The 18,205-nt window shown below is 44.1% G+C and overlaps 1 protein-coding gene across 1 annotated transcript in view; it reads left to right on the top strand.

The window, feature by feature from the left end:
* Nucleotides 1-18,205, top strand: part of MARCHF4 (membrane associated ring-CH-type finger 4) — a 162,841-nt gene that overhangs the window by 2,871 nt on the left and 141,765 nt on the right. The window contains exons 2-5 of the mRNA XM_081578231.1: nt 5,647-5,698; nt 7,919-8,109; nt 11,186-11,359; nt 13,185-13,271. Coding sequence (XP_081434357.1) covers nt 13,254-13,271 — 18 coding nt within the window. The 5' untranslated portion in view covers nt 5,647-5,698; nt 7,919-8,109; nt 11,186-11,359; nt 13,185-13,253. The remainder of the gene's footprint in view (nt 1-5,646; nt 5,699-7,918; nt 8,110-11,185; nt 11,360-13,184; nt 13,272-18,205) is intronic.

Genomic DNA, 18,205 nt, shown 5'->3' with positions numbered 1-18,205 from the left:
AAAGAAAACAAACATTTTGCAAGGCTATCAAACAAACACCACACAACTGAAGCTCCCAAACACCGGTCAGCTGGGCAGTGTCCACTGGTTTGAAACATTGCCTGGGTGCCTTATATGCACACAAACAAAAGGAAAATGTGATAAGTAACTTGTAAAGTTATTTTTTTAATGATTTATATAATTATATAAAATTACATAAAATGGCTTGAAGGCTCATTTTGTTTTGGGTTGGCCAATAAATAGTTCGTTCAGGACAGTGCAGGAAAACCCAAATGAACTTTTTGGCCAGCCCAATAGTTTTTAAAAGTTTAACTGGTTTTTCTTTAGGAAAGTGAAGACTGTCATAAATGTCTTCGTTTAGCAAAATTAAAAGTAGGTTTCCTTTCAGAAATACCCAATAATATTTAGTCTGTGAAATCCAAAAATTTGACAGACACAATTATAAGGGATTCCAGCGATAAGATCCACTTCCTGTTCCTCCAAAAGATTACATTATTTGGAGGATAGAAGACAAATAGCTAAAATTGTCAGATTTAGCAAATGTCCCAGATATTTGTCCCCAATAGTGCATGGGACATGCTTTTATTAAAAAGCTATTATTTCTATCTGAAATTTTAATGTAACTGAGGGTCCTATCTCTTATCTGACAAACCATAAAAACAGTCCACCTCTTTTGTATCTGTGAGCAGTGAACCAAATGCATTGATAGTGTAGATGCATGATTCACAAATACATTGACATGGACTTTTAAAGCTGGAACTAGACTATCTGGTTTTGCAAATGAGGAAACAGAGGCCAGACCAGCTGCAGGTTCAGACAGCAACTTTGTGTGTTGTAAAAACACACCCAAAGGATTTAGCTGTGCCTGACAGCAAGGACCAGGCAGAGGCTGGGCTGGAATGGGGAACATCAGTCCCACAGGACTTTTTCTGACACTAGTTAAACATACAAGTAGCTGTTGCATGCTTGCCCTTGCCTAGCAGTATGTCTGGGTACCTCCTGCAGCCCTTTCCCTGGAGCTTACATGCTAGTGATGCAGGCATTGGGCTTCCCCCTTCCCTGTTTCTGATCCCCTAGTGAGGGTTGACAGTCCTTTGGGAAGGGAATTTTTGACAGGCACTTCAAGGGCTTGCCATCACTCAAGTTAATTACACCTAGAGCACTGTGATAAGATTTGGGAGCAGATGCAAGACTTTGGGTGGATAAGGAGGCTGTTTCCACCTCGAGTGCTGCCAGTCAGTGAAGGTATTTGCATATCCAAAGCACAGAGGAGCCATGTGAAGGTTTATAAGCCAAGAAATTCACCTTCCTTAGCGGCTGTGGTTGTTCCATTCTGATGGACTTAATTGCTTCGAGTCTGACAGTTGAGTTTTTCTCCCTCCTCTCATCCGCACCCCCCACCTCCCTGCCCTGCCAAAGCTCTAAATGTATAAAGACAGAAATTCAGTATCATTTCTACACTGTGCATTCCACAGTTAGGTGTGAATGTTCTCCAAGCATCTTAATTTCTCATAAAGATGAGAAATTATTATTCTTCCCTGGAAAATATCACGGACAGAGGAACCTGATAGGCTACAGTCGGTGGGGTTGCAAAGAGTCGGACACGACTGAGCAACTAACATACTTTGGTCTTAGTGGCTGTGATTAATTCACAAGCCTCTCCCTCAAATCTGGCACATTTCTGTTGCAACGACTTTGCCAAAAGCACCCCCCACCCAATACCCTGCTCCAGTTTCCTTAAACCTGTGAAATTTTACTTTTTTGTTTCTCCAAATCACAAACTCCATTTTATGCATCCATCCATTCATATATTCATTTAGCAGCAATTCAAGGACCTGCTATAAGCCATACATATGCTGTGCAAAGGCCCTGGGGTTGCCACAGTCAATCAAAACCCAGAGATGTCACCCTTTTTTCTTAAAATTTACAGTCTGGTTGGGGAGGCAGACACACACAAACACACAAAAAGGAAACAAACTAAACAATAAGTCTTTGAAAAACCTAAACAGAGGGCCCAAGGAAAGACGGAAGGAACCAGTTCACAGTGGTCAGGAAAGGACTCCTCAAAGGGAGGCATTGAATCTGAGAGCAGAGGATGAGGGGAGGCAGTCATGAAAATATTGGAAGGAGGAGGGTCCTGAGCCCAAGGGACCCAGATAAGAAAGAGCTGGGCGTGTCTGTGGAGCTAAAAGAAGGCAAGTGTGGCTGTAGGACAGTGGGAGGGAAAGCAGGGGGCAGGCGTAGGGCAGATAATGCCAGGATCCTGCATGAATGTTTGGATTTTGTTTAGGGAGCCGTGGGGACCCACTGGAAGGATTCACCCTGGAATAGTGCGATTTGGTGTCTTAGGAAGACTGCTCTTGCTGCTCAGTGGAGATATCCCTGGAGGAAGGGGAGAGTGCCAACAGGAAGGCCTTTTGGGAAGCCATGTAGGAAGGAGTCCAGACCAGAGAGCATGGTTGCTTGGCGAGACGGTCATGTTGGAAAGATGGTGGAGGAAGACTCCAGCACCACGTCCCCTTCTCAGGGAGCCTGACTGTCTGAGGCCAGCACACAGCATGCAAAGAGAGACCCATTGCTCACCTCCCATTGGTGGCAATGGACCTGAAGTTGCTTAGAAAGCTGGGGGAGTAAACAGAACGTTCTTACACACTTCTGTGTTTTTCTGTATACTAGGGAGCTTCTTTACAGAAATATTAACTGGAAAAATTTTGTTCTTTCATGGTGATTAAATGAATATGGGGGCAAAGAGGAGATAAGTAGCTTGTTTGAGGATATAGATAACATTGGAGCCCAAACTTGATTTCAGATGTCCTACCTGCTACTCCTTATCCAGGATGCTGCTCCTTAGGTGCTACAGTAAGGGAAGAACCTTCAGACTTGGCTCAGTATTCTATATTTGATACACAGTAGATAATCCACCCCATGGGAAATTGCCCAGGTGGTAGCATGCAATTTGTGTTTTGTTTTGTTGTTCAATTGCTGAGTCGTGTCCAACTCTTCGGGACCCCATGGGCTGCAGCATGCTAGGTTTCCCTGTCCTTCACTGTCTTCCTGAGTTTGCACAAACTCATGTTCATTGAGTCAGTGATGCCGTCTCCAAGCATCTCATCCTCGATTGCCGCCTTCTCTTGTCTTCAGTCTTTCCCAGCATCAGGGTCTTTCGGATTAGGAGTCATTGGCTTGGTGCAATATCCCTGAAGGCCACCAGGGGGCAAATAATAGTCCATGATTCCAGCCTGTGTTACTGTTCCCATCACTCTGTCTGACTCTTCTTGCTTCCTGGTGGCTCAGCTGGTAAAGAATCCACCTGCAATGCAGGAGACCTGGGTTTGATCCCTGGGTTGGGAAGATCCCCTGGAGAAGGGGACAGCTACCCACTCCAGTGTTCTGGCCTGGAGAATTCCATGGATTGTATAGTCCATGGGGTAACAAAGAGCTGAACGTGACTGAGTGACTTCCACTTTTCTCTGTTTATGCTTTGTCTCTTACTATTTCTTTCTTTTTTGTATTGTGCAGCATTACATTTATTACCTTTTTATTCTTCCCTTTTCCCACCTCTGTTTCTCTAATCCCATATCCAGCCTGCCCACATCATGGAAATAAAACATTTTTAGTAGTTTGTTATATGTCATGAATTTCTCCTGGTTTTGAGTTGCCAAAGACTGTGAGCCTAACAGTTTACATTTCCCTCCTCTAGCCTTTCCCTACTTGCTTTAAGAAAATATTTATTTATTTGGCTCCGTTCTGCCAGGTCTTAGTCTCAGCACATGGGACCTTTAGTTGCAGCATGTGGGATCTAGTTCCCTGGCCCGGGATTGAACTTGAGCCCCCTGCATTGTGAGCACAGAAGGAAGTCCCTTCCCACTCACATTGGTTTGATTTTTACTTCTGCAGCAGTCAATTGCCTTCCCTCCCTTCAATAGAAAAAGAAAGGGGATACACTTCTGATTCAAATGAAACATCACACAAACAAAAGGTCTTTCAATCGATAAGGAATTTCAAAAGTAGGGGTCAGTTTAAGTGGCCTTGAGGGCTGCACACTGTCTTCACCGTAACTAAGACAGCATGTAAATAACCATCCAAAGTGTGGGATTCCTCTGGTTCTGGGAAACACACCTCTCCTTCCTACCCTGACTCCAGTATTTCACATTTTTTACCTGTCAGACGATTCTCTTTAGTGTCCATTCCAAATTCTCTGCAAGTGCAGTTTTTTCTGTCTATGGGAGAGAGAGAGAGATGGAGGGAGCTGCTAGCCGTTTTATGTTCCTGTTGACCTGGGGGCTTGCGATCAATCCCTTCTGCAGAGCCAGGCTGCAAGCTGCAGGGTGAGGCATTAGGGTGGTGAGGACGCAGGTTGGCCATCTGCTGCAAACAGGGCTATTTCCATCTTCATTAGAAGGAGGCATGCTCAGACTAAATCACAGAGCAGGAACAGTCCCATATATCACGAGGGTAAATTATCCTAATTGACTGGTTAAGAGAACTAATGCTTTCTAGGTAGTTTACAGTAAAGGACCTCCTTCTCCTGGCTGCACTAATAGCAAACCACGGGCCATCAGATCCATTTGGGAAAGAGCATTAGCATCCAGTCCACTCACCTCCTTGGTCCTACAGCCCCTGTTTCCAGGAAATCAACCTTTCTCTGAGCAATCAGCTCATTATGATTTGAGTTTTTATTTTGCTCTTGTAAGCTTCTGAAAGAGCAGGGACTTTCTCCTTAACCCTACTTGTGCAGCAAGTGATGTGTAGTCCGGTGAGTATTACAAACTCAAGTGTTTTAGACTCAGGCCCAGAGTCTCTATTTTCAAATGATGGAGGTAAATTCCCCACCTTCTGCTACCCTGTTTCCATTTAAACAGGAAACTCCAGGATTCCTTCTCAGCACCCTCTCTAGCTTACTACAGGCACCTCCTCTGCTTGTCAACAAATGAAAACAGTGATTTGCTTTTTGAACAATTTAGAAGTCCTGTTTCATGATATCCATTGGAGAGATAGTATTTGAAAATATTAATTAAAAGCAATATACTTTTTGAATAGGCAATACATTCACATGATTCAAATTCTATGCACATGTAAGAGCACATACAGTGAAATGTTTTTTTCCAGCTGGAAGCAGATTTAACATGAAGCTACATGAGTTTCAGCTTCAGGTACCTCTTTGCATGAGTCTCTTCTAAGGCCCTGTTAGGTACCTGATTCTCTATTCATTTTACATTATTTTTTCTTTAAAAGCTGTCCTGACCAAACTATATGAGTTTCAGTGCCTCCAAGACTTGAATCTGCCTCTGCTTGCACCTCTGGCTTTTAGCCTCCCTGCCCAACGGTCAATATTGGTTATCATATTAGTGCATATATTTCTGGGTGTATTTTAGGTATGTGCTAACTCGCTTCAGTCGTGTCTGACTCTTTGTGACTTTATGAACTGTAGCCCACCAGGCTCCTCTGTCCATGGGATTCTCCAGGCAAGAATACTGGAATGAGTTGCCATGTCCTCCTCCAGGGGTTCTTCCCCACCCAGGGATCGAACCCAAGGATCGAACCTGCGTCTCTTATGTCTCCTATACTGGCATGCAGATTCTTTACCACTAGTGCCACCCATGTAAGTAAAAACATATTTAACACTTGTTCCTTTTTCTATTAAAGGTAACAGGCTGGACATGTCATTCTGCACTTTGATCTTTGCATTTGTTTTGAAGTAAGTTACTTTCTTCCTATTTTGGCTTCCTCCTTTATAACATGGAAAAATTGAGTCTATCCCAGAGACTTACTTTTAGGATTAAATCAGATCATGTAAAGCACTTAGCCTATCACCTGGAACATAGGAAGTGATGTAAGCTAATAGATGTAAGCTATTATTCTAGAGTTAAAGCTTAAAATGTTCTACAAAGCTACTCTAATGAAAATGGTGGTGGTACTGATAACATAATAGCAAATGGATGAAACGAAGTAAGAAGCATCTGTTCTTTATTATTTGCCTGCAAGATGCCAATTGTCCATGGTTGGAACTATTGTTGTTGTTGTTTAGTCCCTAAGTCCTGTCTGACTGTTTGTGACCCCATGTTCTGTAGCCCCCCAGGCTCCTCTGTCCGTGGGATTTCCCAGACAAGAATACTGGAGTGGGTTACCATTTCCTTCTCCAGGGGATCTTCCTGACTCAGGGATCAAATCCATGTCTCCTGCATGGCAGGAGGATTCTTCACCCCTGGGCCACTGGGAAAGCCCCATGATTGGAAGAGAAACATAAAAAGAAAATGTTTGTCTCCAGAAGCTTCTAGTCTAGGGGAAGATAGGAGATGTGTATCAAAATGTGATATGAAAAGAATGCATGGCTGTGAGGACTGGCGGGGAGCTCACTGCTGTCTGGAGCGATGGTGGGTGCAGAGGGCCCACAGGACGAGGGAGTCAAAGTGTATGGAGTGGTGCCTAAACTGGCTTTTGAAGGACAAGTAGGAATTTGATGCCTAGAAATAACTAGGGAAAAATGGTAGCTCCGAGGATGATCCAACCTGACGGATTCACAAATGCTGAGGAAGGGACTTTCCTCGCGGTCCAGCAGTTATGACTTCGCCTCCCAAAGCAGGGGTGAGGGTTGTACAGAGGAGCCTGGTGGGCTATAGTAGGTAGGGTCACAAACATGACTGAAGCGACTTCGTACACACGCTCAGGAGAGCTAACATCCCACATGTCTTATGACTGAAAAACGAAAACATAAAACAGAAGCAATATTGTAACACATTCAATAAAGATGTTAAAAATTGCCCATATCAAAAACAAACAAAAAATGCTGAGGAAAATTTGGTTAATTAAATGAAATGATGTTTAAGAGAAAGAGTTATAGATTGACAAGATGTTCTCCTGAATGACAAGCTCTTTGGAGGAGTGCCTCAGTAGGGGTGTGTTACGTGGCTCTGACTGAATTTGGCCTCTCCACCTAACTCCCAACTGCAGTTGAAGGGCAGAGTATCAATATTCACAAAACCGGTTCCTCACAAATAAATTCCAAGTTTAAATCTTTAGCTCAATGGTATCAATAACATGTTCTAATTACATTTGAAGCTTTGAAAGTATGGTTCTGTATGATAATTGCTGTGAAGCAGATTTTCATCACAGGGACTTATACACTGTAATTGTACAGAAGAAATAGAGAGCTTATTAAATTATGCCATTTGATTGCAACTGAAGATCGTGACAATGCTTGAAACGACAGGAGCCCCCAGTCATCGCCCCCCTCCCCACCACCGTACCACGTTTGCAGTGTATCAAGCGTATAAATAACATAATATATGCAACCCCCCCTCCAGGGGTCATCTAACCGCTCCCCATGGCCAGACGGTACTTGGGGGAAACTGAGTGCCAAGCCATGTGTTAGATAAAATGAATCTTACATGTTGATCTCAGAAATTCAAGAGTTCTATGGTTGAGTCAGCCTCCAGATAAACCCAGAGAAGAACCCGTTCCCTAAGTCTCTGTCGTTAGATTGAACGCATTTCAGACGTGAAGAGAGAGGGACTCCCCGAAACTGTCCCCCAGCATGAGTAGGGTGGGCCTTTTCTACTCATTGGGCACCTCTTTTTCACAACTTCCCCTCTCAGTCTAAATTTCCCTTGGCCCCCCCAATTCTTGCCCCACCAGTGTATACTGCCGTGTGATCAGCAGGTCATTTAGGGAAAAGCCTTTTAATTAAGAGAAGAGCAACAAATTATTCAATCAGAGTCATCTGATTTAATACCCTGCCATCTGGCCGGGACTCCTCCCGCCCCTTTCTCCCCCAGCCTGCACCGCGGTAGAAAGGAACAAAGGGCATGGGACGTGGGAAGGACCACCCAAGCCTTTCTGGAAGCAGGGAGGCTGTTTTAGGAGGATTTCCATTCTTTGCTGTAGAAACTCACCCTCCGTTTCCTTACTGGTAAAATAGGGGCAGTAACACCCACCTCAGTGCTCTGAGACGCCCGGTACCATGGCTGGCCTAGTGGCAGTGCTCAAGAAATTTAAGACGAATCTGAAGCCTGTAAATGAGGAGCTTTGTTATGAAGGTGGATGTTGATGGTGGTGACGGCAGCAGCAGTGGCAGTGGTGGCAGGAGTGAGACACGAAAGTTTTCCTCTGGTAAGCCAGCCCCAGCTCATCTCCTTTCTGTTGCGACCCACAGAGGCACTCCCCGGTCCTCTCCCCTGAAAGGGAGCTCAGGAAATCCTTGCGCAGCTCTCGCTCCTCAGTTCAGTTCAGTCGCTCAGTCGTGTCCAACTCCTTGTGACCCCATGGACTGCAGCACGCCAGGCCTCCCTGTCCGTCACCAATTCCTGGAGTTTACTCAAACTCATGTCTATTGAGTCGGCGATGTCATCCAACCATCTCACCCTCTGTCGTCCCCTTCTCCTCCCGCCTTCAATCTTTCCCAGCATCAGCATCTTGCTCCTATTCCCTCCAAACCTGGATGTCAGGCTTTATCCTGAGACACTTGCAGTCGGAGCCTTCCATGTCTGGTCTGGACATGATAAGAAGAGGGCTGGGAGAGACTTCGAGTTGAAAGAGGCTAGAAATAGAACTTAGGGGCTTATTTCAATAGGTAGCAGCTCCGAAGAGGACTATGCTAGACAACGTCATGGAATAGATGCAAGTTCCTCAAAGTAATATCACCACCAATGTGACAGCTACGAATGAAGACTAATACAGGGATATAGAAGACTCAGTTACCACGCACAGCTTTTACTGTCAATGATGTGACTTTCTAAACTGGTGAACAACTTCTGGTAAAGCACTGAACAAAATATCAAATACAGTCTTCCTGTGATTTGCATAGTAGTTCCATTCTTGGGGTATACTTAGTGTATATTAAAAGCCCTTTTAGAAAGTCCTTCTGTTTACATATAAAATGAAGTTATATAAAATGAGTTTCCAGCTCTGTAAATATCTAGTGGGACATTTGAAAGTTGTGTTGAGCATAGGGTGAGCCATGCAAAGGATTGCTGCTCAAGTTGTGATAGATCAAGCTGCTGGGGTCCCAGGCTGTCTTTGACAGGAGCGGGACCTCTACCCATCACTGGGACAAACCAAATCACTCCACATTTTCCCAAAGTGCCCCCTAGGGACGTGATCCTATGTTAGGCTAAAAACCAAAATGTGAATCAAATTAAACAATAAAAAAAATAATTGAATAACAAGAAATTTTATGTAAAAAAACACCTAGAGACAAGAAATTTTAATGTAAAAAAAACACCTTGAGACAAGAAATTTTGAGCTGGATATTAAATAAGATGAAAGAATTGTTCATTTTGTTTGGTATGATAACAAAATAATTTTGTGTAAAAACACAGGCAGATGTAAAAATGCCAAAAAAGGAAATTTCAGTGGAGACCATCTGAGTACAGTATGTCTGTGAGCTTTATAGAAAATAATTCCTAGGGTGGCTGCTCAATTCACAAAGACTCACTCTTCTTTGGGAACATCCTCCACACAATATTCAAGGTGAACCCTCCAGGTAGAGTTTGAATCACAAGCTGCTTCCCTGTTCCCTGCCCCAATCCAGGTCATTGGTCTAGCTGGAGGTGGGGCACATTCAGTCAACACAATTGTTACCAAAAGGATATGAGTAGGGGGTCTGGCTGCTCTGCCACTCAAAAGCCAGTAAACAGGACAGGTTGGTGGAAAGGAAAGTTTGCTTCATTTCAGATGCTGGCAACTGGCAGTGGTAGAGAAGGGAGGGTGGCAGACATCTGTCCAAAGGCCGACTCCCCGATTCCAAAGCAGGGGTGAGAGCATTTATAGACAGAGTCGGGCGTTGGCGGTGGGCTACACGCAGAAACAGCATAGTCATCTCTAACAATCATCTTCAATTGGTCATCAGGTCTGACTAGCATCATCTTGGTTGTTTTAGGTACAATTAATTTTCAGTTCTGGGATGCACTGGTTCCCATTTCTTTGCGATCACTTCTCAGAATTGTAGCAGCTCAAGTCCTGGGTACAGTCTGGTCATCATGTAGTTAATTTCTCCACTTGGTGTTTTGGTATCTGTAAGACAGCTCACAGGCTATGGCTCAGAATATTATCTACAGCCCTTGAGAAAGAAATAAAGGTCCTTGACTATGCTTAATGACTACATTATTATTGTTTAGTCTCCTTAGACTGTTTTCCTTTGTTTCAGCATTTCTCACTTCTCTGATTAAACTTTTTCTTTGACTGAAGCTTTCCACAGGCAAAAAGCAGGCAGTAGACATGGTGGCGTTGGGGGGGTGGGACAAGAATCGTGAAGTCCTGCTCCATTTCACAGTCAGATGCTTTCACAAGAACTTGGCATCTTGAACTGAGACTCTAGGATCTGACAGCTTTCACATTAACAGTGCTCCCAGAGAAGACCCATAGACTTCAGGTGCTCAGGTCTCTAGAACCACTTTGTTTCCTGTCCTTCTTTGAAAGTGAGAAGTGAAGTGTTGGTCGTTTAGTTGTGTCCGACTCTTTGCGACTTAGCCTGCCAATCTCCTCTGTCCATGGAATTCTCCACGCAAGAATACTGGAATGGGTAGCCATTTCCTTCTCCAGGGGATCTTCCCAACCCAGGGATTGAACCTAGGTCTCCTGCATTGCAGGTGGATTCTTTACTGTCTGAGCTACCAAGGAAGCCCAGTTCTCCTTTGGGTTTGGCAACTGAGTTCTCTCATTGTTTCTATGAAGCACCATCAACTCCTTCCCCCAAATTCCATTTCTTTGTGCTCAAGCCAGCTAAAGTCGATGCTTGCTATTTACAACTAAAGTATCTTAGTAAGATTTTTTTTATCCTGGAGACAAATAGCATACCAGGAGAGGATTTACAGATTAAAGATTGACTACCATAGATTAGGTCCCTTGGAAGTCAGAACTGTAGAATTATTTGATTCCTCAGTGTGATTATATTTAGACAAACCCGGCAAAGAAGGATGCAGTTGAATGTTGCAAATCACTTGTCTTTGCATTTATTGGAAAGTATCATTTAAATAGAATAACTGGTAGCCAGCTTCCAAATGGGCGCCCAGTGATGCTTGTGGCCTACTGTTCTCCTTCTTGTTTAGAGCCCTCCCTATTGAATAGGCCTGACTTATGTAACCAATAAAATATTGCAAGATATTGTGCATGGAATGTGATTCCTAAGGCCAGGCCATTAAAGACTTTGAGGTTTTCACTTTGTCCTCTCTTGGGTCATCCACTGCAGAGCTGGGCTGGTCTCCATGTCATGGAGACACTGAGGTGGTGCAGCTAAGACCTCCTGCCACTACTCAGCTCCAACTTCCCAGCTGTGTGAATCGCCACTACTCAGCTCCAACTTCCCAGCTGTGTGAATCGGCTACCTTGACAGTGGACATTCCAGCTCCTCTCAAGCCCTCAGGTGACTACAGCCCCAGCTAATATCTTGGTTGCGTATCCAGCCTGAACCACTGAAACTATGAGCTACTAAAGTGTGCTGTTCTTTTAAGCCACTATGTCTTTTTTTTTTTTTAATGTTTATTTATTTATTTATTTAATTTTGGCTGTGCTGAGTCTTTGTTGCTGTGCAGGATTTTCACAGGGGCTACTTTCTAGTTGCAGTGCACAAGCTTCTCATTGTGGTGGCTACTCTTGCTGCAGAGCATGGGCTCCAGAGCACACAGACTTCAGTAGTCTTGTAGCACTCAGGCTCAGTATTAATAGTTGTGGTGCATAGCCTTAGTTTCTCTGCAGCCTGTGGGATCTTCCCAGATCAGGAACTGAACCCATGTCTCTTGCATTGGCCGGCAGATTCTTTACCACTGAGCCACCAGGGAAGCCCAAGCCACTGTGTCTTGAGATAATTTGTTGCAACCTGATTGAGAAATAATCCAAAACACTTACACTCCTCACCATGACCCATAGGACCACAAATGGCATGCCTGACTCTTCCCAGTTATACCTTAGACCTCATCTCCCAGTCTTCTGCCTCTCTTTGATGCTGCTTCAGATACACTGCCATCCTAATTTTCCTGGAACTTTCCAGCCGCACTCAGACCTCAGATACTCTGCACTTGTGGACTTCTCTGCCTGAATCACTTTTCTCCCAGACACTCAATTGACTCGCTCTCTGACCACCTCCGTGTCTTGTCTCAGCGAAATCCTCCCTAATCACTGTGCTTAAAATTAAAACTCTCCACCTCACCTGACAATTATGTCTCCCTCTTCTGCTTTATTTTCTCCTTATCCCTTATCACTGTGTAACATATTGTATATTTTATTTATGCATCTTCTTTATCTTTAGCTCCATGAGGACAAGGATTTTGTGGGTTTGTTCATTGCATTCTTAGGGTTCACTGCCCAGCACACAGAAAACTCTCAATAACTTTGTAAATGAACAATAAATAAATTATTCTAGTTAGCCTAAAAAAATAGAACATATATTGGTTACTTGCAGAAAAATTAGAAATTGTGATAAACTTTTGGGATGAAATAAGAACCAGCATCTGGAAATAACCAGTACTGATATTTGCTGTATATCCTTCCTGTGCGCTCTCATCAACACCCTTAGAGTTGTAAGGAACTGAAATCCACTCTGGCTGACCCAAACTCAGGAATGTTATCAGAGGCAGTGGTGGGCCCCAGGGAGCCCTGCAAGACACAAAGAATCTCTGGGCCTCAAGGGAAAAACATTCCAGCAGACACTGAAGCTCCTGTTTCTGGCTCTGTGGGGTTTTGGGACCTACTTTCATGGCATCTCGGCTTCATCTCTCCATCTGCTCCTATCTTCTGTCTCTGAAGAGCGTTTCCCTCTGCTCACTCCTTAGTGCACACGTGGCCCTCCTGTCTGCCCTGAAGCCTCCAGGATTTGTCAGTCTCCCTGCTCCTTCTTTCATTGTCCCAGTTCTAAGTTCCAAGATGACTTTGACTGCGCCAGCTTAGGCCAGGCAGTCTGATGTCACACAGCTGTGTGAATTTGTTAGGGCTATCATAACAAAACACCATAAACCAGGTGGCTCAACAAAAAAATTCATTGTCTCATGGTCCTGGAGGCCAGAAGTCTGAGATCCAGGTGTCTGCATGATTGAGTCCTCCTGAAGGCTGTGCTTCTTCCCTAGATTCTGGTGATTTGCTGGAATCTTTGGGTTTTTTGGGGTTCTGCTGCATCACCATAATCTATGCCTTCCTTTTCACATGGTGTTCTCTCTGTGTGCATATGTTTATGTCCAAATTTCTGCTTTTATAAGGACAGTGTTCTACTGGATGTCAAACCACCTTAATGATATTAACTTGATCGGCAAAGACCCTACTTCTAAATGATGTCACATTCACAGGTACGGCTACTAGGGCTCCAAAAGCTTTGGTGGGGGAGGGAAACACAATTCAACCCGTGACAGTCACATGAACATATTAATAGTAGATTTGTACCTTCAAGTGGCTCTGAGTAGTGGAAGCAATGATATATATATCAGACCAACATTGTTTTCTCTGTAAATATTTTATTTGTGCAAAAATGGAATCGTACAGCATAGATTTCCCTTAACAATAAATTGTGAAATTTCTCTCATACTGATATCATATTTACCTTATTTTTTAATGGTTGCACAGTATTATGTTATGTGAAAATACTGAGATTTATTTAAGCAATCCCTTATTATTAGATTTCTTCCAATTTTGTGTTATCTTGTATAATACTGCAGTGAGTATATTCGTCTCTAAATCTTTGTGCATGCTGATAATTATTTCTTTAGGATAAATTCCTGGAAGTAGAAATAGCTTTCCAAGAGTATGGCATTTGATAAGAATTTAATATTTATTATTAAGCTGATTTCCAGGAGGTTTGTTGTGAATGACTGTCTCCTGACTCTTTGCTAGTATCAAGGTGAGTATTTTTGGTCAGACAAAGTCAAGGAGTTTACAAAATACCTTACAGTGGTTTTAATGTCTATTTTTGGAGTGAGATTGAATTTTTATGCTCATATTCAGTAGTCATATGCATTTCTTATTGGGAGGAATTGTCCATTCACTTACTTCCTTAATTTTCTGTTGGACTTCTTTTTCTTATTGATTTTCGTATTAATTTTCCACCTTAGTGATATTAATCTATTATATATTATAGCTATTTTTGTGGCTTCAGTTTATTTTTTATTTTGTTTACAATGCTTTTAAAAAAGATTTGTTGATTTATTTTTGGCTGAGAGCAGGCTTTTTCTAGTTGCAGCAAGTAGGGGTATTCTCTAGGTGTGGTGCATGGGCTTCTCATTGTGGTGGCTTCTCTTGTTGTGGAGCACAAGCTCTAGGCGCATGGGCTTCAGTGGTTGCAACATGCAGGCTCAGTGGTTGTGGCACACCGGATTAGTTGCCCTGCGGCATTTGGGATCTTCCCCGACCGGGGATCGAACCCATGTCCCCTGCATTGGCAGGTGGATTCTTAACCATTGAACCATCAGGAAAACCCTTCAATGCTTTTGAAATACAGAAATTTGAACTCTTATTTTCCTTTCTGATTTCTTTCAGTTCTCTTATGCTTAGAGAATTTATCCATTCATAGAGGGGATAAACGATCATATATATTCCTTTTTATTTTTTTCCCCAGTTGTTTGTATTTTTACATTACAAATATTGATCTGTATGCTCTCATTACCTCTGGTGGATTCAATATGACTGCAAATTCCTTGCTGCTCTTACTTTTGAGAGGTGGAATCTAATTCTCCTCTTCTTGAATCTGGCTTTGGTGACTTGGATTACCCAATAGAATGTGGTAGAACTAATATCCTGGAAATTCTGAAGCTAGGTTATACTGTCGCTGTACAGGCTAATGGAATCTTGAGTCTCATTGTAAGAAGTCTGATTACCTTAAGCTACCAAACAGGAGAGATTACGTGTAAACACTTGACCACCCCAGCTGAGCCCAGAATTCTAGCCGATTGCACCAACACAGACCAGGTATCAACCAGTTACCTCTGGCAACACTAAATGAAGTGGAAGAATCACTCAGTCAAGTACTGCCCAAGTTCTTGACCTATAAACTTGTGAGATAAAACATGTACAGCTGTTGTTTTAAGGCACTAAATTGCAGTGCAGTTTGTTACACAACAGTAGATAACCGGAACATTACCTCTTGCCTAAGGTACCATAACAGAAACTACGAGATACAGAAAAAAGTACTGAAATTGTCAGAAAATGGAAGAGCCAAGAGCTTCAACAGGAGTATTCTCATCCATTGGTAATGACTGATGATATTAAAAGCAGCAAGGTTTACAGCTTAAATGTACTTTGAAGCAGAAAAAAAAGGGCAAATAATCCCAACTCCAGCACATTTTGAGGGGAAAAAAGCTTTTTTTTAATAATTGAAATCCACGGAACAGTTTTAATGTGCCGTACAGAGCACTAAGCCCTTGACATAGATTTTCCTCATTTGATTCTCAACAGACTCCCTGTGAGTAGCTGCCATTACTGTCCCCATTTTACAGATGAAGAAATGGAGGCTTTGAGAGATTCAATAACATCTCCGTGATTACAGAGGTAGAACTAGGACCTGAATCCTTGTGTCTGTGGGGCTTCCCCAGTGGCTCAGTGGGTAAAGAATCCACCTGCAATGCAAGAGACACAGGAGATGTGGGTTTGATTCCTGGGTTGGGAAGATCCCCTGGTGGAGGAAATGGTGACTCACTCCAATATTCTTGCCTGGAGAATTCCATGGATAGAGGAGCCTAGCGAGCTACAGTCCATGGGGTCGCAAAGAGTCAGATACGACTGAGCACATGGCACATAATAGGATTTGAATCCTTTTGTCTGAGCCTGCAAACTTGGCCACAGGACTTACCTCCTTTCCTCTGGCTTGGAGTGAGGGTGATACTCTTTATCAACTTGTGGAAAGCACCCCTTTGTTAAGAGACAGGTTTGTATGCCTTCTTCCCCACCATCTCCTGCCATTTAGATGTCTCCAGGAAATTCTCCAACTTTTCTTACAGATCTTATAAGCCTGTGGTTCTTAAAGTTGAACCATGATCCTGAAACATGGGCAATGCAAAGGAAACCAAGTGGTCCCTCTGAGCTGGAGATTCAACCTTTCCCACCCAGGGTCCTCTGGTTCCAGACACCTGGAGAGATGGGGTACAGTCACTTAGACAGGAGGTCCTAATGGAAGGGGTCTTGTCTGATTCATCCTTGTGTCCTTGGAACCCAACACAATGCTGGGCTCCTTGGGACATGTCTGTGCCTCAGTTACAGTGACCTCAACTGAGACCCCAGCCCTCTTAGACCCTCAAATCATTTTGGAAAGTTTCCTAGAGTACTGTCTTACCCAAGTCCAGGAAAAAGGCCATGTGATTATTTCTTTCTGCCTTATCCCTGAGGACAGTGCCGCAGCCATTGACCTCCATGATATTCCTATGGGGTACCACGGTCCATGGGGTCAAAAAGGGTTGGACGTGATTGAGCAGCTGCGCAAGCACGCTCCACTGCCCTACAGCTGCCACCAATTCTATGTACATCTGTGACCTCAAGGGAGGAGATGCTCTCTGTTCTGCTGCTGGGTCCCACACAGGTATCAGCCTCTTCTCTCAGCCACTACAGCATCACTGAGATCAGGCTGTAAACCTTAGGGAGACTTTTCTCTAAGTCTGGGATTAATGGAAGAAATTAGGAAAGCTGAGAATTATCAAAATCCCTTGCTCATCCTTCTGATCGGTTTCCTTCCTGAGCCCCAGCTTGGCTCCACTGACAAAAGGCAGTCCTCCCGCAGCCCAACACGCACTCACACCAGAAATATCCCAGGGCTGTTCTTGGTCTTGGGGTGCCAGCTGAGGAGACATTCTATTCAGGAAAGAACAAATACGTGTTTTTTCTTTTTAATTCCTTATACAAATCCCTTCTCCTTATATCCTTATGGCTAGCATCCAGTTAAATTCGTGCCAGGATGATTGACAATGAGACTATCCCTTTGCTTCAAGGACAAGCCCTCCTCTCTTCCCCCAGAGGCGTGTGTCTTGCCCAGAAAAGACAATCACAGAATGGCCTGACGTCAGTCCATTCATCTGGTTTCTCCAGTCTTACCACATGCCCCTTATTAATGAATGGGAATGAATGAACCCACACAAACCAAGGTACCACCCTGATTCTAACCAGTAAACTCCACACCCAGCAACTCCTTAAGCATTCAGAGGGTTTGCTCTTCAAGGTATAGCCTGTAAATTCTTAGCACAACTCTCAGTCCCGTGAATACCAGCCTCCCCTCCTTGGGCTGTTGTTTGCTTCCGAAACCCAAGCTCATTAATCACTCTGCTGCCTGCCAGGCCCTTCCTGCCAGTAACTGTTCCTCTGACCCTCCCTGGCAATCTCCTTCCCTGGTCCCAGCCCCTGGCAGAGTGAGGAGGGAGGTTGACACCTGTTGGAATGGGGTGGACAAAATCAATTAACAGGGGAAGATTCTCTCCCACTTCCCTGCCTTGTCCTCCCCCATTTCAGCCCCCTACTTCTCAAGAGGATGCTAGGATTAAAATTCTTCTCCCCTGGGATTGGCCAAAGGGAAGTGATGGCAAGAGGAAGTGGGAAAGAATTTAGGGGAAAACACCAACAGTGGTTGGAGAGCCCTGCAGAGCTCTGGCAGCTCTCGACTGCTGGCTACAGCAAGCCCGTGAAAAAGTTCTCCAACTTGGACCCAGATCCCCATGGAGAGCCAACCCAAATGGGAGCCAAAGAGAGACAGAAAACGATGCTTTGTTGGAGGTCTCGTTGCCTTATTTTCTCTTAAGCCCGCTGCCTAATTTCCTCAAGGCTCTGGTCCCAGAAGCATGAATGAATCGAGTGACTGGTGTCTCAGTTGGACAAAAATTGTGAAGTAGGCCACTCCGGTCTTCTCTGAGCTCTTGGCAGTATTAGCTCTTTGTGCTAAAACGAGCAGATGCAAGGGCCTCCCTTCCACTCCTGGGAAACTGGCTTTAATGGTGACCTGCTGGGAACGGTGCTCCATCCTTTGTCATTTAAAGCCTTCACGACTCAAATGGTAGGAATTGCAGGCCTGATAAGAAGGGAGGGTGTCCTAGGCAGGTGCGTAGAGGGGATATTTTTAGGCAGCCAGAACCTGGGAGAACCCATCAAATCACAGAGGCCCGCCCACTCCACCTGTGTGTCAGCTTTAAATTTGGATTGAATTTTTTTGTGGCACAAAAGAGTCAGTGCCTCCTGCCACTGGGGGGGGGGGGCGGGGGGGGGCATTCTCCCACTCTGCCTTCCAGCATTCAGCTGGCTCCAGCTCTGCCTGAAG

This window comes from Giraffa tippelskirchi, chromosome 3 (assembly GCF_054371585.1).
Source record: "Giraffa tippelskirchi isolate mGirTip1 chromosome 3, T2T-mGirTip1v1.2.pri, whole genome shotgun sequence".
Classification (NCBI taxonomy): domain Eukaryota; kingdom Metazoa; phylum Chordata; class Mammalia; order Artiodactyla; family Giraffidae; genus Giraffa; species Giraffa tippelskirchi.
The sequence above is the reverse complement of the archived record's forward strand: the minus strand, read 5'-3'. Positions and strand labels throughout refer to the sequence as shown.